The sequence below is a fragment of the Condylura cristata genome, unplaced genomic scaffold, assembly GCF_000260355.1.
Source record: "Condylura cristata isolate star-nosed mole 26May11 unplaced genomic scaffold, ConCri1.0 scaffold00001, whole genome shotgun sequence".
Classification (NCBI taxonomy): Eukaryota; Metazoa; Chordata; class Mammalia; order Eulipotyphla; family Talpidae; genus Condylura; species Condylura cristata.
In genome coordinates this window covers 65,561,618-65,586,554 of record NW_004567102.1, presented here as the reverse complement: position 1 = coordinate 65,586,554, position 24,937 = coordinate 65,561,618, and the positions used below count along the sequence as shown (strand labels likewise).

The window sequence follows — 24,937 nt, the reverse complement described above, 5'->3', positions numbered from 1 at the left end:
AAGAAAAAACAAGAGCAAAACCAATGAAGTAATAAAGAACTGTGCTATGTATTGCTGGGGAGTGTTCTTTTGCCTCAGGATATGAGAGCTCCCAAATTTCAGCTTCTATAGCAAACACATGGAAAAAAAAGATGTTTCTTATCTGAAAGGAAAGTGGAAACGACTTTCCACTTAATTTGAGCAGCACAAGAAATAAGAGGTTAATTTTCTCTTCCTTTCTAATCACTTCTTCCCATTAATTTTTTGCCACCTTAGATCATTATAGAAATCGATAATACACATTTCTAAGAATTGATGAAACTGTATATCCAGAGGTAAGTAAAAATTAAAGATGCCAGTAATTAGGAGGTACTTTATTTACTATTTTAAGTGTAGATTTTCATGGAATTTTCAATAATAAGTTTTTAAGAACATTGCAAATACACAGTATTTACCTTTAAAAAAACATACTAAGGGGAACAGCAGACAGCATAGGAGAGGTCTGCTGTGCCGGTTATCTCCCCAGCTAGGGATTGAACTCAGTCCATAACGGTGATTGTACTGAGACTTAACCCTTAGGACACCAGAGAGGCCCCCTGCAAATATACTATTTATCTCACCTTCTCCTACTTCAAGCTTCAAATGCCCCTAGGAAGTATTTTCTGCCTTATTTCCTTTCACACTTCAAGCCATTCTAATTTGTTCCTGCAACCATTTCTCAATCAAAAATGTTCTAGTCCATGTTACCAATTTCCAATGGAAATTCTTTCCTTCCTCCCTCCATCCATCCCTTCCTTTTTCACTTCTTTCCTTGCCCCCCTCTTTCCATAGCTTCCTTCTCTGTTCAATTATTTAACTATCTATATAACTTTGGGGGTACATGTTCATACCTCCATAGTTCACCTGCTTCACTCACTGCTACCATTACCCCCATGCCAAGACACTCATTCCCCCTATCCTTTTCTCCCTCCACCTTATTCCCTATGGCAACCAGTATATTTTTCACAGAATCTGAGAATTACTTTTTCTGTTCTTTGCCAGTGTGCCTTTGTGGGTTACTTATATTCCACAGATAAGTGAAACTATTTGATATCCGTTTTTCACTGTCTGACTTACTTCCCTTAGCATAATCACCTCAAGGCCCATCCATTTTGGCCCTAAACCACTGTTTACTCTCTTTTAAACACTTAAATATTAAAAAACAAACAAATGAGGGATTTACAAGAGAACAAATTAGAATTTTGGGTAAAGATTATGATCAACATTATAGCTGTCTATGAAAGTAAGAGAATGATTTTGTAGTGGAGTTGGTTTTACTGCCTTGGGTAGAGAGAATTAATATACTAATGATCTTTGGAGTTTACTTAGCTTTTAAGGGCTCAAAGATATTAAAGATAAAAGTAGAGTTAATGGCCTTGTAAACCCTATAAAAAAGCAAACAATACATGGAATAGATCAAAATGATCTAGGCATAGCAAATTTGATAAAAAAAAAAAAAGAAAGCAAGAAATATTGAGAGGAGGAAACTGAAGATGGTCAGAGAGAAATGCCAGAGTTTCAGAATTCATTGCTTCTTGATTCAACTAAGCAATTTTTTTGACTTCTAAATAATTTTATTTACCAAATATTTATTGTGTAAGAGACACAGAAAATTTTAACCATTCATCCTCTGCTTGTTTTATCCTTACTATTCTACATTCATGTGTTTTTCTCTTCTTATCTATATTTTAACATAATCTAGCATCCAAGTTGACATATTTTCCAATCAAGAATATTTTCTAATACATATCTCTCCACTGCAATTGATCACACCCCTGTAAGAGATGACCGCTCTAATTTTCTGTATCACATATATCACATATTGGCCTCCTAAGTATTGTGAGCCAACATTTCATAGCTGTGTGTTGTCTCCTTAAAGATTGTTAGCTCTTTTAAGAATACAGATTATAATGTAATCTTATTGATAATTTCCCAAAGATTCTGAGTATTGATTTCTGAAGAGACAAAAAATAGTGAATTATACAACCCCAATATTCTGATAATTTTACAGTTATAACAGGGATTTGAACTTGAATGAAAGATGATGAGTACTAATATGGAGAAAAATATTAAAGGAAATGTTTAAAAAATGATTTATTATTCTAACTGATATGAATATTTAAGGATTCAGACAACTTTCTGTTTTGAAATAGAAACTGTTGGGTTCAATCAAACAATATGCTTTGTCAAATTCAGCATATATTTTACACGTAAAATTAAATTTGGATTGAGAGAGCTATTTTTTCCATCATTGTTTGTTATTCTCTACCATAAATGTAGAAAGCAACTATTAAATGAATTATTTTCTTTTATTTTTACTTTTATTTTTAGATAGGTGAATTTGGGCCCAGTGAAAGAAAAACATTTGTCATGCACATGACTATGCCCTATGTATCTTCTGAAATCTTGCATTATTTTGAAGTACAAGAGAATTGGCAAAACAATGCCTACAGTATTTCTGTAAGTGGCATAATGGGCTAGGGAGCTGAAGTGGAACTCCTTGGTATACTCAAATGATTCCTTAAAGGCACCATTTTAAAGAATTTAAGCTCCTATTAATCTGCAAGCCATGACCTCTATCGGGGCAATGGTGTTTATATTTTTTGACCAGGCTTCAAGTTAAATCAATTTTCAAACTACCTAAAGAAAATACACAGATAACATTAATTTTATTATAAACCTAAACTATTGTGTCAATAATAAATATCTCAAACTTAAAGAGCTAAATAAATCCAAGATTTATAGGTAATTTTCCAGATCAAAGTATTTCTTCCACAGACATATTTTTGACATTTTACAAGTTGTGTCTTTCAAAAAAAATGTTATTTGGTATTCTTAGGAATAAAGTAGAGAAAGTGTGGTATGCAGGATTTAAAAAATGGAGTAATATGGTAACATACACCTGAAGAAATATGAACTGACACCCCTAAATTATATACAATGTTGTAAATTAATATTACCTCAGTAAATAAGGTACAGTTTAAAACAAAAATGGAGGAAATTAAAAAAAAAAGTTAATGCTAAATTCCTGGTCCCTAGTAGAAAGAAGGGACATTATTTCGAAATATTAAACATTATTATACTGCATCCATTCTATTTTGTCAACTGACTAAGTAGAGGGGAAACACTTATGAAAATACTGTATTTTCAGCTACTTTAAGGTAATTTCACCAAAAGAAACACAAGTTCAAGAAAACATAATGCGATAGCCCTTTACTGGGAAGTAATGACTTTCTGGAAGCCATTCACGTTTCTTTGTTAGGTAATACACTATCATTTGGTTGTGCAATCATTAATGGAGACACTAAATTCCTTCAAGAATGGTTTATTGAATGAAATGTTGAAAAAACATAGAATGTACTGAGGATGTATTCTTGCAAACTTACTTCACAAGAGGAGCCAGCGTATCCTGGTGGACACTGACAAACTTCCACAGCTGTGGCAGAGTTTCCTTCAGTAGGATAGGGGACAGCAGATTCAAGGCCAACAGAGCTCAGCCTGAGATGGAAAGAACAACAGATGAAAAATAACGAAATAAGCTCTACAGTCTTATATAGCTGGAAGAATAGTATAGTCATTTGATATAAATAAATAATTTGTATTTACATCAAAGAAGAAAGTTAATGACTCCATAAGTTGAAATTATTTTTATTCATTATTATTAGGCAAAATCTTCCCTGAGGCATTCACAATCATGCCCAACCTTCTAACATTGATAAAATATGGTAACATTCCCACGTGGCTTGTGAATATGAATTTGATTTCTTTTCTGCAGGTTGATAAAGGACTGAAAATCATATGGTTGAAGGGATTTTTTTAAAAAGGAAATATAACACAGGCCCAATTTATATTAAACAAGAAAGTAGAGGCAGATGATTATCATAATGTTGCAGTCCAAGTTTAAAGTGAAAGAAAAGATGGAAGAAAACAAAAGGTGATTTTTTTTTTCAGAAATAAATCTGTACATTGGTGGGTAAAAGTGAAACTTTTGAATTAATTAAAATTATCAATTCAAATTATTACTTTTTAATTTTGGTGCTTAAATTATATTCATTGTTTTCTCATCCATGTATCTAACCTGATCATTTCAATCTAACCTCAATATACTTTTAATGTATAGATGGATGGATGGATGGATGATGGAAGGATACAAACTTAAATAATTAAATCAACAGACAGTTGAATGGAATAATGTTACATTAAAATGACTAATATATTCCGTGAAAAATGGTGCAGAAAAGTTTCCATATATTAGATGCATAAATCAGAAAAGTAGAAGACAATATACTTACTTGATCTGATAAACAAAATAAATTCAAGCTGTTCAAGTTAGGACTTGAAACCAGAGACCAAAACTCCTTAGAATATACTGTGATATCCAATTGCCTGAGATTAATAGACTGTCACATGACAAGCTTATATTTTTTATGTAAAAAAGGGTAATTCAGCAATAGATGATTTCATGATTGTTATACCAGTTGATTAAGACACAAAAGACTGTCACAGTTTACTAGATAGCAGACTGGTATATTGAATATAGATATAGTTCCAGGACTTTGAATATAAAATTGATAAACACAATTTAAAGAAAGAATATTCGACTATTTCAAAAGAGAAAAATGGATAATTAACTACTTTAAGGAACAATTTAAAGTACAACACAACACAAATATTTTCAAATAATTGCCAAGTTTCACTTGTCTTTTGAACAACAGATGTTCTTCTCCTTAATCTATATAAGTATTTTGAACTATGCAAAATTTCAACACTCAAAATCTTTCCCAGAAATATTCCACATTAGTATTCACTGAGCAATCCCAATGTTCATTAGGTTCTGCTATTTGTAAAATGAGATTTTAATGCATTTAACAGTTTTAAGTGTTACTCATGAAGAAGCCCCCCCCCTTCAATATGGTCATTTTCTTTTCTTGATACATGCTGCATTCATTTAAATACATAATGCTGGCAGTCATAATGTATTAAAGTTTGGAGATGCATTAAAGATTTGTCAACTAAGTCAAGTGTGGCTTCAATGGCTATTTCTCATTATTATTATGACTTGGAAATACACATATGATGATAAATGAGGAGAAAAGACATAATCATATAAGCTAGTATTGAAAATAATGGAATCATTTCAGAAACACTACCCTGGGACTAAAAAGATCATTTTCAATTTTTATATTATATTTCTTATCACAGCTAGATAGGCTATGATTTACTTTAAAAAAAATCAACCAGCTAATTAAATTATTCTTTGAAAAAAATGGAACCTTTGATCTAAAACTTTATAGTATTTTTTTCTATAATTTTCTATTTTGAAGCTCTTTATTTAATACTACTTAAATGAGTGTTACTTTTGGTTAGCCACCCCAAATAAATATTTTGTTTCTATTTACATGTTCCATTCTATCTTGTTTCTGTCAAAACATAAGATGATGATTCAGAACTTCACTTGGCCTCTATCTTATGGAAAATTCACTAATACTCCTGAATTAGAGGAGCCTGACAATTTTTAATCCTTTCCTAAAAAAGCAATGAAATTATACAATGGGTTATCATCAAATGGGCCACTAGGGAAGAGTTAGACATTTTCGAATACATTTTCAATTCCATATCAAGCAATGGACACAATTAACAGACTCTGACACTGTTATAGCCATTCATCAAAAAGAAAAAAAAATGATAATATGAGAATAAACCCTTCGTTCTTACTCCTACAAAGGTGCACTGTGTCCACTCCACTGCCCTTATTATTATGCTATCATAAATGGACATGTCCGCCTTCCATACTGGACTGTATTTAATCCATTTTTGTAAAGTCTTTGCTTACTCTAGAACTAACACCTCTCATATTAAGTACTTCTTACTGGATATCTACTATGTTCTATGCACTATAATGAGGTTCAACAGGAATCACATTTAAGTATCAATAAATTTGCTTTGGTAATCATGATTTTGGTTACATTTACAAATGAAGAACCTAAGGCTGAGAGAAGTCAAGTGCCATCTCCAAAAAGATGCCAGCAAATGGTACCACATGGATTCAAACCTAGTGTGACTCTAAAAACCAGTGACCTTGTTACTCCACATCGGATGTTTTAGATACATCTGTTTCTCACTTAGCCTTTGATCTTTATAGTCAGTTAGTGCTTTTGTCATTCAACACCACAGGGAAATGAGACAGTAAGACACACAGCGAACACACCCAATAAGTTCTGGCAAACTGAACACATCCAATATTTTACTAAGTAGATTTGGGAAGCAGTCAAAGATACCAAGGAGAAAAATATGTGGATTTATATCCCGGTTGCAACTCTTAAGCAATATCCTAAAGTCAAGTGTGTTGCAATAAATATTTTAAGTTCTAAAGTCTTCATCATTATTATTTCTTCTAAATGTGATTACGTGTGCCATTAATTTCAAAAGATGCACACATATTATGCAACTATCATTTCAATTTATATATTTATCAATGGGCTCTTTTGCTTGTAAGGATTTTTCTATATTATTTATTATATAAAGCCTGATCAAAAATCAAATATTTTTGATGCCTAAAATTACCCAAAAAATCAGATTTACTCTAAAGGTTATGTGAAAACATCTTGCCTTTAAGCCTTTAAAAGATTATATATATATACATATATATATAATACATATATATATATATATATTAAGTAATAAAGACAGATGAGGTGTATCAAGATAAAATCATGGATTTAGTAATGCTGTGGTAACAAACAACTCCAAATTCTTGTGGTTTAACAGAAAATAAAAGTTTACCCCTGTAAAATCCTCTATAGTTATGGGTCTTTTCAGGCAACTGACTTCCTCCATGTGTTGTCAATTTTTCAGGCTATTTTGATCTGCTGGTAACTGAAAAAGCTCCAGTCTCACACTGGCAACTCAATGATCTTTGGAGTAGTATAGAGGAATATATCTCACATTGCAGTGGCCAAACCAAGTCATGAGACACATTTAACCTCAAAAAGTTGGGACTGCAATATTCCAAAATGCAGAGATTGAAAATCTGATGAGCTTTTCTAATGTCCACTATAGTATAAAAGGCAAAAATATTTTTTGGCAGTTCTGCCTCTATATTTGGGCCAATAGGCCTCTCAGCAAAGGTGAAAAGCTCCTTGCTTGAGCTAAATAACTGATTTCTCTAACATTTTGAAAAAGGAGGGTGAAAAATTTTGTATTAATCTTCATATTACCAATAAGGACAGTGTAAAAGGAAATCAGTTGATCTTATTGTCTGAGCCTCTCAGCATTCTGGAAAAGAATGACAGTAAAAACTGTCTTCAAGTCTTAATCTTACTTAGAGAAAATGTTTTCCTTGAAATGATGCAGGTCAGATAGAAATGCTTGAGATTTGTGTGCTGATTCGTCATTAGCACAGTGCTTTTGCCCTCCAATTGCAGTCTCATAGTGACCTTTTGAAGTTGACAAGGCAATTGTCCTCCTTCTTACTTTACAGACAAGGTGACTGAAATCTAAAGAGATCAAAGCCACAATTCTATTTACAACTATTAAATAGCTGAGTTGAAAACAGAAGTCAAAATCCTCACCTGCAACCCAATTCTCCTTCCCCTATCCAATTCCATCTAAATGACATAACTGGAGAAGCCAAAGTCCATTTTCTGAGAGAATGACCATGGAAATAAACCCTCCTTAAGTAAATCTAAACATGAATTTTGTTGAGATAGCTTCAATTTTCTTGTGCTGGCACAAAAACAGTATGCCAAGCTGACAGCCTACTGTGCTAGACAAGTTGAAATCAATTCAAGTGATGTTTTACGAATATGACCCAGTCCACTACTACATCACATCTAAATAAAAGGTAACAAGCTTACTAACTCAGGATTCATGCTGACTTAACAGCTCACCTGAATTTGGTAGGAGTTTCAAATCCAACATTGGTTTTTACTCCTTGACCCATTATGCTTTATACAATATAGATTGCAGAAGTAGTCACCTACTTGGACTAACTTCCACTTGATTCTTTTAATCTTGTTCTGTGGACATGCAGTTCATATATGGCAAAACTTAAGATGGATGGTTTTTAAGATGGGTAGATACTGAAATTATCTGACATAAATCACAGGGAAATGCCTTTGGATTAACAAGTCTAAAGTGAAATGCTAACAAAAATAAAGAAGCCCCCTAGCCACTTTTTGTCAATTTGGTTGTCATTCATTTTGAAAGCCAGAGGACTCATCTCTTTATACTGTTTAAACATGATGACAATCCCTATTTGCTAAATGGGAAAAACATAATTAATTCCTAAGCGCTGTTTCTCATCTTCATGGCATTTTAACCCAGCTTCTAGGAGAATTGCCTATGCAGAAGAGGTACATTGTTTGGCAATGTTTCTGTTTATGAATCTGCAGTTCCCTCCTTCGGGAAATGGTAATGATGATTACACTTAGTTGAAATACTACAAGTGAAAGACAAACTAGGCAGCGCAAGCAAATGATGGGGGATAAGGGAGCATCAGCAAATGAAAAAGTCCTTGTGTAGATAAACCAGTGGAGACATTGCTTTGCTTATGGGCAAGCCAACTTGTTAGCTCTGGGTCACATATGATTATCAAATTTAATTAGATAGAGGAAGAAGTTGCCATGATACCTTGCTTATTATTATTAGAGTACAGAAGGAAAAGGATAAGAGCTCATTTTGAAACAGCCAAAGTTAACATTTTGACAGACAAAAATGTCGACATCTTTAAAGCAATGGGAAAAAAGGAGGGCCCTCTCTGGTGGTGCAAAAGGTAGATGTACAGCACTATGAAGCAATCTGCAACCACTGCAGTAGAAATTCAATCCCTGGCCAGGGAGGTGACTCACATAACACAGCAGACCTCTCTTGTCTCGCCTGCTGCTCCCTTCAGCAGCGTACTTTATCCATCTGTCTGTTCTGGTCCCCACTCTGTCTCTAGTGAATGCTCTCACCCACCCCTGCACTTCTGGCCTGTACCCCAGTTCTGTGTGCATAAATAAATATTTTTTTTTAGATTTATTTATTTGTGCATACAGAACTGGGGTACAGGCCAGAGGCTCAGGGGCGGTAAGAGGCTTCACCAGAGGCAGAGTGGGGAGCAGAACAGGCAGATCGATGAAGTACACTGCTGAGGGGAGCAACAGGCGGGTCCAGAGAAGTCTGCCACACCATTGGTCACCTCTGGGGCAGGCGGGAATCAAACTCATGCGGAAGTGGCTTCAGCTTCCCACTGTTGTGCTTTAACCCGCTGCGCCACCAGGGAGGACCAATAAATAAATCTTTAAAAAAAAAAAAAAAGGAAAGCAAAGCAGCCTGTAGTCAACCAGATAAGGGCGTATTTGTTTCAAAGTCAGTTCCCTCTTTAAGAAAAATAAAAGAACAAAAAGAAACCAGCCTTTGAAAATGTCCAGATAATGAACACTTGATATAATTATCACATATAATTTTCACAATAACTCTGAAATGTAGACTCAGTTACATTTGCAGGTAGAATCAATCACCTCCTAAAGATCATACATTTAAGTCGCAAGGCTTACTGAACTCCTAGTCGATTGGCTTCTCAGCTCATACCCTTTCCTTTACACCAGACAGCCATTATGTTTTACAGTGTTTCATAAAGAGACTTGTGGTTATCTAAATGAGGGTGATTATATATATTGCAACTGTACCCATGTGTTTGTAATGTTGTTATTAAGTGTTTCTTAATGATGGGGATGCATTCTGAGAAATGTGTGGTTAGGTGATTTTGTCATTTTGTGAACATGTTAGAGTGTAATTTCACAAACCTAGAGAGTATTTCCTATTACCCTCCTAAACTACAAGGACCTTGTTCATGAATCATTGACTTAGATGTTGTTAAGCAATTCATCACTGCATATACTATAAAGTCAGAAACTATTTAATCTGTTAATTAACAGAATAAAATGTTTTACTAGTGACTTTCAAATTATGGACAGCCTGGTATTTCATCTGTCGTTTCCCATTCTCTGAGTCATCATAAAGGAACTTTATTTTTCAGTATAGGTTTTTTTTAGTTTGGAGAAATTTTGATCACCTGTCTGACAGGAATCATCAATACTAAAAAAGGGCTAAGACAAATTAAATAAACTGGTTGATTAAAATTTTAAAGCCTTAATATACTACTATTAGAACGCAACACACACTAGAGGGCTTCAAACATTTTATCAAAGTACCTGATGGCCCCAATGTAAACCCGTGAACACTGGGAAATGCAGTTCTTGAATTTACCTGAAGATGGCATCCATCCCAAGGCTGTACTTGACTTGTATGAGGACTCTTTTTAAATTTGTGAGCACAGTCATAAACTCTTTTCTACTGACTGGGGAATTTGTGCCATGGAAGGTAAAAAAGTCTTCTTTAAGTGACAATACGTTAATATGTTCTTCAGATGGCTGCAGGTACACCTCATCTTGGTCTGTGCTGATTCTCAAGTCATTTCCCTAAAGGAAGAAAAAAAATAAAAAAGAATAAAACTGTGAAAAGAGAGTATACTGAGGTAAAAAGTGTGTGTATTTTGATTTCCACTTTGTGGATTATTCTCAGTAGGATTTTAACTTCAGGTTGATTTTCCTGTCACTCAAAATATGTCTGGTATACCGGGAAGGCAAAAAAAAGCAATTTGAATACTAGCCTGAACCACATGCATTACAAAATAAAACTTCCCTGAGTATGCATGACCTTATTTCTCCTATTATCTAAAATAACAAACACTTGTCATCCATACATAAATGTGATTATAAATACCTTGGTTTTACACATGTGCATAAAAGTACATATTTCAAATATATTTCTTGTGGTGTGTGTACTATATAGGACTACAGGAAAGAAAACAGAACAGAGTATCAAACCATTGTTTCAAAGAACTTTTCTAGATAAGAAAAAACAAGCAAAAAAAAAAGTCCTGTTCACAATTGGATAATGATATCAGAATAGAGAGTATATTGACTGACTTGTGACATTTAGGTTATCCTTGTTATCTTAGTTCATTCACAATGGAAATATATAATATCTTAGTGTTATAGATATTGCTAAACCCCATTTATCTAAAAGGAACTCCAATATATACTTGCACTTACACATACACCAAAATAGATAACACCCAACCAAAATTCTAATATTGGTAATATTCATTTTGGGAAAATAATCTTTTCATTCACACATGTGAAAGACAAACAATGATGGAGTCTATTGATGATTCAAGGTTTACCCATTTGGAATCATAAGCCTACATGCAAGTGTGTGCCTTTCAGGCATACACCATGCCAGGGAAAACATAAGTTGAGGGAGGGTAGGTGTTATGTTGAGGGGAGGAGATGAGAAACTCTAGGAGAGGGCCTGTAAGTAACTGTAGACTTTCAGCATTTTAGAAGTACTTATGGCCCTCCAAATCCTGAAAACAAGTGATCTTATGTCCTTAGCATAATTAGTAGTTTTGAAGTTTCCTAAACAAACTTCAATTTCATTTACTTTTTCTTAATATATGAAAAGAAGCTAACATTAGATCTATTTGGAAGTAATGAGAGGTGGGAAAAGAAAGACTATGTAAGTTAGCTTCTGACTAGACATTTTCATCACACTTTATATTCTTGGGAAAATGGTCATTAAGTTTTAAATTGAAATCCCAAGCCTAATCAAAAAGGTCTCCTTTATCATTATAACCCAAAGAATATAGTCAGCCTTTTAGAAATGTCTCAGGAACTTAAGACTAGGATTAAAAAAAAAAATTCCCAGGATATTATAATTTTCTATAGTAGTATGTAAATTGATGTCAACAAACCAGGTATGGAAAAATCATAAATAACATTAGACTATAAAACAGTTTAACATAAATGACAATTCTTTTGCTCTACCTCTAAGATAATCACAAGTTGTAGTATGTGTTCTGTATCTTCCTCCTCCTCTTTCAGGTCATATGATACAGTAAATGTTAGTAGTCCTCCAGCTGCTGAAAGCTGCAAGAGAGGAAATATATAATCATTAAAGGACAAGAGATAGGCTATGAAATTATATTTTTCTTATTATTTTAAAAACATTTTATTGTTCTGGAAGGCAGGAATTTGAAGAAGGAGAAATCACAGAACTGTAAAGTAAGAGTAACAGACATTTTTTTTTAGGAGTAACCTTTATACGAACCTTACCCATCAACTGTAAGCCTGACACAAATATAAATTCGTGTATTATTTTTTCCCAGTATTGCAGGCTTGCTGAAATACGTTAAGTTCCATGAAATCAAACACAGCCCTTCCTGTCATTTTCCTAGTCTCTAACTTGAGCTTCACAATTCCCAACAAGAAAAGGATCATTGTCAAAATTGGGAGATTTCTATCCATACCAGAGGGTCACTCACATTATGGGGTCTAAATGCATTCAACAAAAACATTACTCCAATTGACAGACACTTTAGGTAGACTATAAGCTAAGCTGGGAAACGCTGTTGGTCAAAGAAAAATAAAATAGCAGCAAGTTTTACATTATGATACATTTCAATCAAAACTCCCAAAGCAGGTACACTTCCCCCTGTGCAGTCAAATATGCTTAGTTTGAATGACTGATATTATCTGCTTTCATTACTCAAATTTCTTTCCTTCCAACATGCACACCAAGCCCTGCACAACATATGCTTGAGGTTTACATTCTCTGACATTGACAGTAACCTTGTAGAAAGGAAAAAAGTAGGAAAACAAGATCATTTATAGGACAGGAATCAACGCTGGAGCTTGAGTGACAGGATTCAATGCAAATGCTGTAGTCCTCTTTTAAAAAATTCCACTCCAGCATTGTAAATAGAGTTCACAAAACAAAGCTGACGATTTGTATTCTGCAGTTTCCACCATGCTGACAAGCAGAGGCCAGGCTTTGCTGCTGCCCGCTCTCTGTGTCCTCATGGCAGACCCAGACCACAAAGCAATTCCTGGTGATGCCCTGAATGGAGGAGGAGGAGGAGCCCAGATCCTCTCAGCATATTTCTGTAGGGAATGGCACACAGCTTGCTACGGTTGATTAAACAAGGCTTTTAAATTGCAGCTCCTCAATGTCTTGTAAAAGCTCATTACATGGAGTTCTATGAAGAACTAAAATTCAAAAAACTTATTCCCCTGCTCCGCTGAGAAATAGCCCTACTCTAATGTCTCTTCATATATAAAATAATAAATAACTGCTAGAACTATAGCATTTGGCATTTTGTGAGTAATGAGGGGTGAATCTGTGTAAAAGGTTTTTGGTTCTATTAAATAAATATCCGGAATTTCACATAGCATGCTTGCTCAAATCAGGCATTTTCTCAATGAAAGAAATCTGGAAAGGCAGCAGAAAAGAATGCTTTATATAATTCAGAGGACTGAACCACATAGAATTTTCTAAATTATGATAATGTTTAATAGGAGGTAGGCACTGAGTTTGAGAAGGACATTGGGATGTAGGTCTATAGGCTGCAAAACTTTTGCGCTTCTGAATATATTATGAGTATTTAAAATTTGAGTGACATTTTTTCTGGATATGTTTCCCTAAGAAAAAGATCAATTTAAATGAATTCTTAAATTACTTTAAGATACTGTCATATAAATCCTGACATAAGGAACATGGACTTAAATGTAATTTACAATTTTGCCATAAAAAGAGCCAGATATGTTTTGTTTGAATTTTCAGGCTATTAAGACTTTACAAGAAACAAGAAAATATGTGATTTGTTACAACGTTGATGTAGTTTATACCTACTTAAAATAGCTATAATATATTATATACATAAAATAATATGGGAATGGAATGAGTGGGGGAAAAGGAACAAAAAACTACATGGGAAAAAAGAGGGTATTAGTGAGATAAATAATAATGTAAATAAAGAATAGAATTTAGTTAACCTATCCTCCTGAAGGCTTACAATAAAAATAGCAATTAAAATGAAAAAATTGTTTTTTTTTAATTCACATTTCAGAACACAAATTGTTCAACTCTTTCGTGTATCTTTGATACCAGTGTTTTGCCATTATTTGAACCAGCTTATGAATTATCTAACAATTTAATGGGTGAATCCATTTTACTTCCACTTATTTGAAAAACAATTTTAAAAAGATGTGTGATAGTTTCCCTTTACCCCTGTCTACAGGTACTATTTCTTTTTCTTTTTTTTAAAGATTCGTTTATTTATTTAGACATACAGAACTGAGTACAGGCCAGAAGTGCAAGGCTGGTGAGAGGATTCACCAGAGACAGAGTGGGGAGCAGAACAAGCTGATCAACAAAATACACTGTTGAGGGGAGCGGCACGTGGGTCAGGAGAGGTCTGCCGCGCCATGTGGTCACCTCCAGGGCTGAGGATTGAACTCACACAGAAGTGGCTGTGGCTAGCTTCCAGTGCGGCTTCCTAACCAGTTACACCACCAGGGAGGGCCTACAAGTACTATTTCTATAATATTAGAATCATTGTTTTATCATTTACACATGTGTGATCACCCCTTTGTAACTGTTTAGTCAATTAGTTATTTAGGTAAATTTTAAAGAGTATTACTTAAGTTATCATCACAATTCAGAGTCTGCACCCCTAGGAAAAATTACTTATTCTCTAATTTCCCTTGCCTCTACTTCTTCACTTCCATAAAGTAATCTCTTCACAAGCAACAAAATCAAGCATTTTCTGTTGCTGTTTTCAGTTAGTGTGTCTTCCCTAAAGATTATATTGCATTGTATGAAAACATTTTTAATTACTCAATTAGCAGACAGTACCTTCTTTACCAAGGGACACAGGTTTTTCGAGTAAGATGCCTTGAGTATATTTAATAATAAGCTGTCGTTTTTCTATAGTTTTGGATGAAGAATCTTCTCATTCACCGTCATAATTCCAAATACCTATATTGATACAATTTTTCCATGTTTTCACTACCTGCTCTCCCAGTATCCCAATCTTTACTCTCCACCAAATCAATTGTGCCATATAGGTCAATGACTATTTTTTGTCCTTTATCTATTATCTGTGGTCATTTATTATTTTCACTGTGAAATTCTAAGATGCAGGTTATTATACTAATTTCTAAATCCTAATTTATCCATCCTTCCTTATGTTATCTCATGTAAACAGTCTTATGTTCTTAGTGCTCCATTAAATATGTTTATTTTATGGGGTGCATGATTTCCTTCCTTCAAATATTTAAGTAAAGTTGCATTACAATATTGAATAAATTTCAGGTGTATATTGAAAATTATCCTATATATATACTACATTAAGTGTAGCACCACAAGCATAATACTATATCCTTCACTATACTTTGTCTCCTCAGTTCCTATCTACCTACTCTGTTTCCTTTTCCCTTCTGGTAATAATTACATGATCTAAAACTGTTTCTTGAAAGATCATTTATAAATTATGTCTAGCAAATTCCCTTTTTAAAAAATATTTATATAGTTATGCATACATAACTGGAGTACAGGCCAGAGGTGCAGGGATGGGAAAACTCACCAGAGATAGAGTGAAGAGCAGAAGCAGATGAAGTACACTGATGAGGGGAGCAGCGGGTGAGACAGGAGAGGTCTGCTGCGCCATGTGGGGCAGCTCCCTGGCAGGGGATTGAACTCGTGTGGAAGCAGCTGCAAAAAGCTTCATAGTGCAGCACTTTAACCCATTGTGCCACCAACAAGGAGCTGTCTGGCAAATTCTAATGGACATTTTGTTCAGAATTTTTCTAGTCTTTGTTTCATGGAGTAGTTCTCAGCACTCTTGATTTCTAGGTCTGCTGCCCTTAGTGTTCCTGATATTCCTCTCCTTGATCTGGCCAAGATTTGCTCTCATTTGTAGATGCATTTTTTTTCTTTCTAATTCTATACCACTATATGAATAACTCCAAGACTCTCACTCCCTTTTTTACTGTCCATTTTTACTGCATTTCCATTGCTCTCTCATGGATTGAACTGCCACATGTTTCTCTCATGGATTTCTCTGACAAGGTTCTTTAATCTCCATCTTCTATTTTGTGCTGTGTCTGTTATGAGTTAGTTCATGTAGTTTTAATAAGCCACCAGAGGCCCTCCCTGGTGGCGCAGCGGGTTAAAGCACAACACTAAGAAGCTAAAGCTTCCACATGGGTTCGATTCCCGCCTGCCCCGGAGGTGACCACATGGCATGGCAGACCTCGCTGCTGCTCCCCTCAGCAGTGTACTTTGTAGATCTGCCTGCTCTGCTTCCCCCTCTGTCTTTGGTGAAGCCTCTCACTGCCCCTGAGCCTCTGGCCTGTACCCCAGTTCTGTATGAACAAATAAACCTTTAAAAGTAAATAAGGTCCCTTATTTACTACCACATTCTACCACATTCTAAGGTTTTGGTGTGAATTTTGTAGAAATATAATTTCATTCAAAACAGTTCAGTATTGAGTTAGATACACTCAATACACTCAAAGTTAACTTTGTTATCTGTATCTACCCAAGAAACAAATTTGATTATTTTCTGAATTTTCATAATTGGGTCCAGCAAATTGCTTTATTTCTCTACTTTAAATTGGAAACCTTGGATCCAAGAAAACATTGTTTTCACCTTATTACTTATATCAGGTAAGTACCTCAATCCTATTCGGCTTAAATGTTTCTTAATCTAACCTGCCATTCACATTGACACATGATACTAGATGTTCATCAAACATTCTAATTTCATTTCTGACTTCTATCTTCTTGATGGGGAAAGTTGTTGTCGACTACTATTTCTGTTGTTGCACTTTTCAATGAAGAAACACATTTAAATTCTGGCTTTCTCAATATACTCTAGAATCTGCCTCTGTCCTTTGTGCAGTGGTGCCCTGAGGGTGCTTCAGTGAGCTCTCAAAGCTCTGTGGGATACCCCGATATGTTTGACAGAATTACAGAGTCTGCTGGACACCACACAGACAGCTTGGGGTAGGTCATGATTTTAACATTGGATAATGTTATGTTCCATTTAGGGATATTTTAAAAATTGGAGCTCTGTTTTTATTACTTGCTCTTTCAGCCATGTCACATCATTATTCAGCAAAATTTTCAGTGGCTGCTGTGATAAAAAAAAATACTGTTGTACAAAAATGAATCTGACACATTAAGTAAAACTAGCAACATCAGATTTGGCTCTCATGTTTGAGAAGTTACACATTACACACAGATCCCATTAGTAAGTAAATGGAGGTATTTATGAAAAGAATAAATTATTGTATTGCTTTTGAATTTATGTGCATTATCTCTTTAAATCAGAGTTAAATTGCTGAAACATACATAGCTGGTGCTAACTATTGTGGCATATTTTGGTTCATCTAGAAGACACTGCCAAAATATATGGAGACATTAATTGTACTATGAATTGAGAAAAGTTTGAGAATTCTGATCTAGTCTCTCTTAAATCTTTCTATATTCATGTGATTTGCTTAAACTAATTTTTTGCTGAAATTCTCATTTATAGTTTTTTTTTTCATTCAAAGATTGCTTGTCTTTCTTTTCGTGACTACTGCTGTATTTTGTCAAAAGAATGCATGAACATAAAGGCATCCATTAATAGTGAACAGATCGAATAGGACAGCCCGTGACATGGCTGTTGTGTACCATGCACAACTTTAATTTCCACAATTTTTGATATTATAGAGTCAGTTCATTGATTTTATCTTTGTTTAGTTGATTTAGGAGTCATTGATTTTTGCCATTTTACAGAGCGCTGTATGGCAGTCATAGAACATTTCATTTTCTCCTGCTATTTAGAGAAACTAAACTGTCACCATTTTTGGTTTAAAAAATGTAGTTTCCCATAGTTAGAAGTAAGACAATTTCAGTTTGCTTTGAGGCAATTCTTGTATTTGCTGGTTGGATTAGACTATATTTACCAGAGATGAAAGTTGTATCCTTTTCAATACTAAGAGAAAGTGAATTTAATGAAACTAGTTCATTCTATTAGGGTCCCCAAAGACCACAGCCTTTTACCTTTCTCATATATATTAGATGAAATTCTCTTCAAGAAGAGTCAGATCTCAAATTCAGAAGGCAAGGACAAGGAGTTGTGCCCAGGTGTTCCTGGGGTAGTTCAGGGCTAAGCCCTTCACTCTCCTGGTCCTCCAATCCACCCCATTAAGAAAAGAACAACACAAGTAGCTATTTCCCATGAGTACCTATTTGAATTCTACCTTCAGGGAAAAGAAAGAGCTTGTTTGCAAGTAACATGATAGTTACTTGAATATAAAACCTAATGTCACATATAATAATGTAGCGTGCATGCGCACATTGCATTAAAGATTTAATGAGGCAGGAAAGTTTTCCCTCGTGAGTAGAAAAGGCTAAAGGTAATTCATAAGAAAGATTGAGCTTTGCAAAAGTATTTAGTATTATGATACTTGTATTTTAACCTCTCACTTCTCTCTCTACCAATCTCAAAAATATAGGAATTGAGGAACAAAGGAGTGGTAATCTATCTAGGGAACTGGGAGCCTACTGTAAAATAAGCCCAGAATTTCTGATGTCAGAAATGCGTCACTCTTATTCCAGTAAATGGGGTGTAAAACCTAATTTTTGCTTTTGCCTACCAGAACAAATATTTCAGGAAAGTTATATTAAAATCAGATCAGAAATAGGCTTTCTAATATGGAACAGGAAAAGTGACACTTATCTGTCAATATCAACTTAGTATCACAAACAGGGCAAGTAATTCATCTTTCTGTCTTCCTAAATGCTGGAAATGTATCCTTCTCTTAAAAGTGTTTATTGATGTATCTATTCACATAGCTCTCTTTTAACAAGGAAACAAGTATTCTATTTGTTTGTTATGCTCTTCCTTACATTGATAGTCTAGAGATAAGTGCATGTTTTCTCCTTTCAAAACCTGATGAGAATTAGAATAAACAGATGCAAGAGGAACTTGAATTGGAGAACATCTAGAACTTACATGGGAGATCTTTAAAATCACACTGCCTTTAAGTGATAGAAAATGGATACGAGTTGTGGGTATCAAACAGACAATACATCTAGAAGTATTGGTTTGGAAGGGACGAAGTTAGGTAGTCAAGGGGAGTTCAAAAAAATACGCCTTTGTTCTGTCCCTCCTTTTCTTCTTCTATCTACTTTTCCAGACTTTCCCCTTCCTTTAACCCAGGTGGCCTGCCTTCTCTGTCAGGCCTTCCCTTGCTCACTCACTCTTTCCTTCCTACCTCCAGTGGCCCTCCCTTCTGTCTTCTTCTCCTCCCCCCACCTCCTTTTTCATGGCACAGCACAGCTTCAATTGAATTTTTTTTTACAATAATGACTGTATCTTATTGGCACACATTATTTGAGGAAAGGCCAGGCTCTGCAATTTTTCCTTTTATACGTGGCCACTGCAACCATTTCAATCTAGTAAGATAATTGTGTATTCCTGTGAATTTGATCTCATCTAAATTCCACAAGTATCCAAAGCAAATATGAAAACTATGAATATGATAGGGTCAGGGACAGAGTTTTGTGGCATTTTAATGGAAATAGTGCCTCTTGCACTACCAATTAATGGGCCAATGTCCTCTTAGCTGCTTACAAACTATTTAATTACATAATTATATCTACTCTTCCCACCTTTCACTGTGACTCTCCAAATTTTAATGACCTATATCCTAGTCTACATATACACACAATTTTTGCTTTTGCCTACCAGAATAAATAGGAAGGTTATAGTAAAATCAAATCAGAAATAGGCTTATATAATATGTGTGTGTATATACATATACATGTGTATAGATATATATATATAAAATGTTTCTTATTGATAATATCAAGGAAATGCATTATAGTGTTTTTAATCAGAGACAAAACAAAATTTTGAGATAGATACATTGAGAGGTTGATATGAGTTTCTCACACACAGTTTTTTTAATTAATGATTTATCCACTTTAATTGCACCAAACTATCTTCAGCATAAGCTCTCTTCTGTGTAACAAAGTAAGTCCTAATTATACTCTTCCAATGCCCACTTATGATTCAAAGCAAATGAGATTACAAGGATTTGATCAGATGAGAATGTTTTTGGTTGCAACTGAAGATCAATTTAGTGGTTTGCATATAACAAGAAATTCAGGATAGGCAGATCAAATTTTAAAATACAATAAACTGAGTATTTTTCCTACAAACTACATATTCTGCATTTATTCGGGGGGGCCTCAAAAATGTAAGCACCTCTGGAAGCGAAGATGGGCAAAACACTACACGACATACACTTTAGTAACATCTTTGGTGATATAGCACCAAACATAACAATAGTGAAGGAAAGGATAAATAGATGGGACTACATAAAGTTAAAAAGCTTCTGTACAGCAAAAGAGACATTACAAAAAAACAAACAGACATCCCACTGATTGGGAAAAAAAAATTCTCACACAAAATAAGCGATAAAGGATTGATCACAAAGATATTCAAAGAACTTAGGAAAATTAACAAAAATAAACAACCCATCCAAAAATGAGCAGAAGAGCTAAAAAGACACTTCTCCAAAGAGGAAATGCAGATGGCCAACAAGCATATGAAAAAATGTTCAACTCACCTGTAATAAGGGAGATGCAAATGAAAACCACAATGAGATACCACCTCACCCCAGTGAGAATGGCACATCCTAAAACAACTAGCAACAACAAATGTTGGCGAGGATGTAGAGAAAAAGGAACTCTCCTGCACTGCTGGTGGGAATACAAACTATTATGGAAAGCTGTTTGGAGGTTCCTCAAACTGCTGAACATGGGGCTTCCCTATGACCCAGCAATCCCACTCCTAGGTATCTACCCAAAAGACACAAAAACGCTGATTCAAAAAGATACCTGCACCCGCATGTTTATTGCTGCTTTATTTACAATAGGAAAGACATGGAAACAACCCAAATGCCTAAAAGTAGATGACTTTGGGGGTTAAAAAGATGTGGTACATATACACAATGGAATACTACTCAGCGACCAAAAAAATAAATAAATAAACACATGCCTTTTGCAGCAACATGGATGGAGCTGGAAAAAATCATGCTTAGTGAAATAAGCCAGAAAGAAAAGGAAAAATACCAAATGGTTTCACTCATAGCAGGAGTATACAGGACTAGGGGACAAAATAATAGTAATGACCAGCTATATATCAGAGACATTTTACGGGGGTGGAATGAGGAATGGGATCAAAAACGGTGGGGGGAGGGAAGTGCACTGGACTATAGTGATGTCACACAGGTGATCTGGTGATGGGAAGCCCATTGGAATTACAACTGAGATGGAAAAAGGCACAAAATTATGTAAAAATAAACAATGATATTATTAAGAAAAAATGTAAGCACCTATTGCTTTGCAATAGATTTGCAAAGCATTACCCAGAAGATGATGTACTGCTTAGCAGTACAAGCTATATAGTAAATTAGCATTTAATGCTTCCTCTAGTTATTTCTGATTTAATACTACTTGCTACTTTGTGACATGCACTGGTCAAGCACAGAATTGAAGTAGCATAATCTCAACAGATGTGAGTACATGGTAGCAGCCAAGTTCTCCAAATGTTTTTTGTTATTAGGCTCAGACCCAAGCCAGAGTCCTTTCAACAGATGTTTGTCTTCTATTTGCTTCCTTATGTTTGGATGGAATGTTCCATTAGTACAATGCTGTGCTTTGGATTAATTTATGTGTAAATATTCAGTACAGCAATACATATAATACATAATAAAACACTGATTTATTCAAGTAAACCACAAATTAAGGATTTTTTAAATACATAGACTTCTTATTGACTAGGGCTTAACATCTCTCATTTTTTTTTTTTTTTTGCCAAGAAAACTGAATCGTTATATATAAATTGATACTGTTTAAAATAATAGGACACACTTTAATCCAAGTTTCATTAACCTAAAGAGAAACAGATTTACTATTTTTCTATAAATAACAAGTAGATAAAATAAAATAAATAATTCTTGTGGAAAATTATGAGAACACTGTAAAAAAGAAATCAACATTGTTATTTTCCATTTGAATGAGAAGTCTAATTAATCTTTTACTTACTGCTATTTTTTTTCTATATAAGAATAGTCATTATTTTATACAGTATATGGCTGTTGTGTCCTCCCTTCTTAAACAAGTAGGAACAAGGGCCCTCCCTGGTTTAGAGTACAGCACTGTGAGGCTACCCAGTCACTTGCGAGCAGGTTCAATCTCCGACCAGGGGGTAACCCACATGGCAGAGCAGACCTCTCCTGTCTTGCCTGCTGCTCCCCTCCGCAGTGTATTTCAGTCCATCTGCCTGTTCTGCTCCCAACACCATGGTGAATCCTCTCACTGTTCCTGTACCTCTGGCCTCTATGCCAGTTTTGTGTGCATGAATAAATAAATCTTTTTAAAAAAAGTAGGAACAAGAATATATGTGAAGTTTTCAACCTGTCCATACATAGTTCTGCAACTTTACATATATGCCTAATGAGCTCAAGTAACTTCAGCTTATATTATTTATATAGCGATAAAAGTAACACTTAATTTCCCAGAAAAGCAGTAGCTAGAGCCCAGTCTTTCAATAGTCTTTGATTTGATGACAAATCAGCCTGCCACTGCTCCCTTTTCCCCCTTATTCACAAAGTTTGCTGGTAGTTCTTCATTATAGTGATAGAATTGGTTGTGAAGATTAGAAGATACCCAAAGGGGCAACAGAAAGTAAGTCATACCCCAGAGGAGAATCAACAGGTTAATAAAGTGCATCACATCTTTTTTTTTCTGAATGAGCAGATAAAGTACTGGTAGTTATCTGAGATAGCCATTTATATTATGCCTACCTCAGAAGTATGTTCTGAAAAATGAAATGAAAAACTACACATAAAATTCCTCACTATATGCCCAACATATATATTCAACAAATGTGGTAAGTTGGTTTCAGCTAAGATGGTTTTCAAAATTAAAATATTGTGAACTCTTTAACACTGAAAACTTACCACACTCATTTAAATCATGATTCTTTACATACTTTAAAATCCTAGGATTTCTTGAAGAGATCAGAGTAATGGCAAGATTCAGATTTATTCACATTTTAGTGTTTCCCTATACTATTTTACATAAGCATCTTATAGATACTGCATGCTGCATAAATGTCTACTGAATTTTAATCAAGTTCAACACTCTACATATATCATTTCAATATATTATATATGGAAAAGCATACAAAAGTGGGACAAATTTGCCCTATTCCTGTGAGATTCCTTCCAGTTGTTAATAAAATAGGCCTTTACTGGTTTCTGTATTCTTATCTTTGTCAGTTCTAAAACAGACCAAAGAAGATCTGTCTGTTTGAACTTTTTCTTGTAATTTAAGCTTACTATAAGAGCTTACTGTGCTGCTGAATGACAAACCACAAATGCATTTGTTTGAAAGCAAGGAACCTTTAGCATTTGGGAAGTTTGATCTACAGTTGAAGAGGAAAAATCGAAATTTAATTCACATATATATTTATATGCATAAAGCAACTCCCTATCATTATTTTTACCAGTTTTTATATGATAGGATAATAGTATAAATTTCAGCACCCACCAATAAATATTTTATAAGTTATAAAAACCATTTCGACATGTTCTAATGTATTGGCAAACAGCATACTCTCTCTACTAAAAAGATACTTAGAATACAGATTAATGGAAGCAATGATCCAACTGCTAGTCAGAGCAAGTTCTTGACACCACCATTTAAGAGAGTAGTTGACAAATTAGAGTTCATCCAAAGAGCTGTGAGCAGGATGTTGATGACTCTAAGAGTTGAGCAAGGGGTCTGGAAAGGTAATGGGGATATTTAACCTTAAAAAAGAGAAATGTGATTGTTTTCTTCCAACAGTTGAAGGGCTATTGTGGAAAATAGGAGGAAAATTTGCTGCTCGTAGCACAGAAATATAACATATAAGGAAGTGGGAGGTAGGGAAACATTTGTTTTTTTGATTCTGGGAATAATTACTTCTAATATGTAGAACTGTTGAAAATGGAATGACCTGCTATGTAGGGTCTCTAAGTCACTGCATATGTCTGAACAGCAGTCCAGCTCTCTGTGTTGATGAAGTAAGAATGATGCAATACTGGGAGGTTGAAATAGATCTGATATCACTGAACCATTTGCAATTCCACCATGTTAAATTTTACTGCTGATTTATTAACAGTTATTTGGTTAATTTAGTATTTGTAGTATCTATCATAGAGGAGCTGCACCTGCACACACACACACACACACACACACACACACACACTTTGCTTGGTATCTATAATCAAAGATCAAATCTTTCAAAATAAGATTGACTCAGTCTATTATCTTCTTCTACATATCAACTGTGTGACTTTGGAAGAGTTAATTTAACACTAAATTATAAGTTGTATTATTACTAAAAGAGACTGAAAATACCTCCTTGGAATAATTTTGACAAAAGTTTCAATGAAAGAATATAATGATACGTGTATATATGTATATATGAGTGTGTGTATTAAGAATGAGATAAATAGAATAAAATAGAAAACATGAACTAATCTCAAAGCATATGGCCATTTCTAATTTGGTATTATTTATTTTTAAATTAATTTTATCAGGTGAAATGCCTTTCATTGAATTGACATTGCTATATGGTATATCTGAAAGAAGTCAAATATATGTGATGTAACCACTTGAAAGTTATTCCTGGAAATCAATTAGAAAGTATATTGAGTGATTCAACGTACATTTAGAGGAATTCCTCGGAAGGTGAAGCTGAGCAAACACAAATTAAAAGGGAGAATAGAGAGTTGAATATTAGCCAACCCTACACCCAGCAGATTTTAATTATGAAAATATTTTTAAAAAACAAAATCAAAACCAAATTACACAATATGCAAGTGAGAAGAGCCAACATGATGTTTCAGTTAATGATTATTTTTCAGAAGTGTGACTTTGAACAAGTATTTACTACAATATGCTTAAAATTCATTATCTC

The 24,937-nt window shown here is 34.5% G+C and overlaps 1 protein-coding gene across 2 annotated transcripts in view; it reads right to left on the bottom strand.

The window, feature by feature from the left end:
• LAMA2 (laminin, alpha 2) overlaps nt 1-24,937 on the bottom strand; it is a 489,259-nt gene that overhangs the window by 199,959 nt on the left and 264,363 nt on the right. For both annotated transcript variants that reach the window (XM_004673842.1, XM_004673843.1), the window contains exons 13-15: nt 11,892-11,993; nt 10,270-10,481; nt 3,405-3,516 (exon numbers count right to left, since the gene is read on the bottom strand). In XM_004673842.1, the coding sequence (XP_004673899.1) occupies nt 3,405-3,516; nt 10,270-10,481; nt 11,892-11,993 (426 nt within the window). The remainder of the gene's footprint in view (nt 1-3,404; nt 3,517-10,269; nt 10,482-11,891; nt 11,994-24,937) is intronic.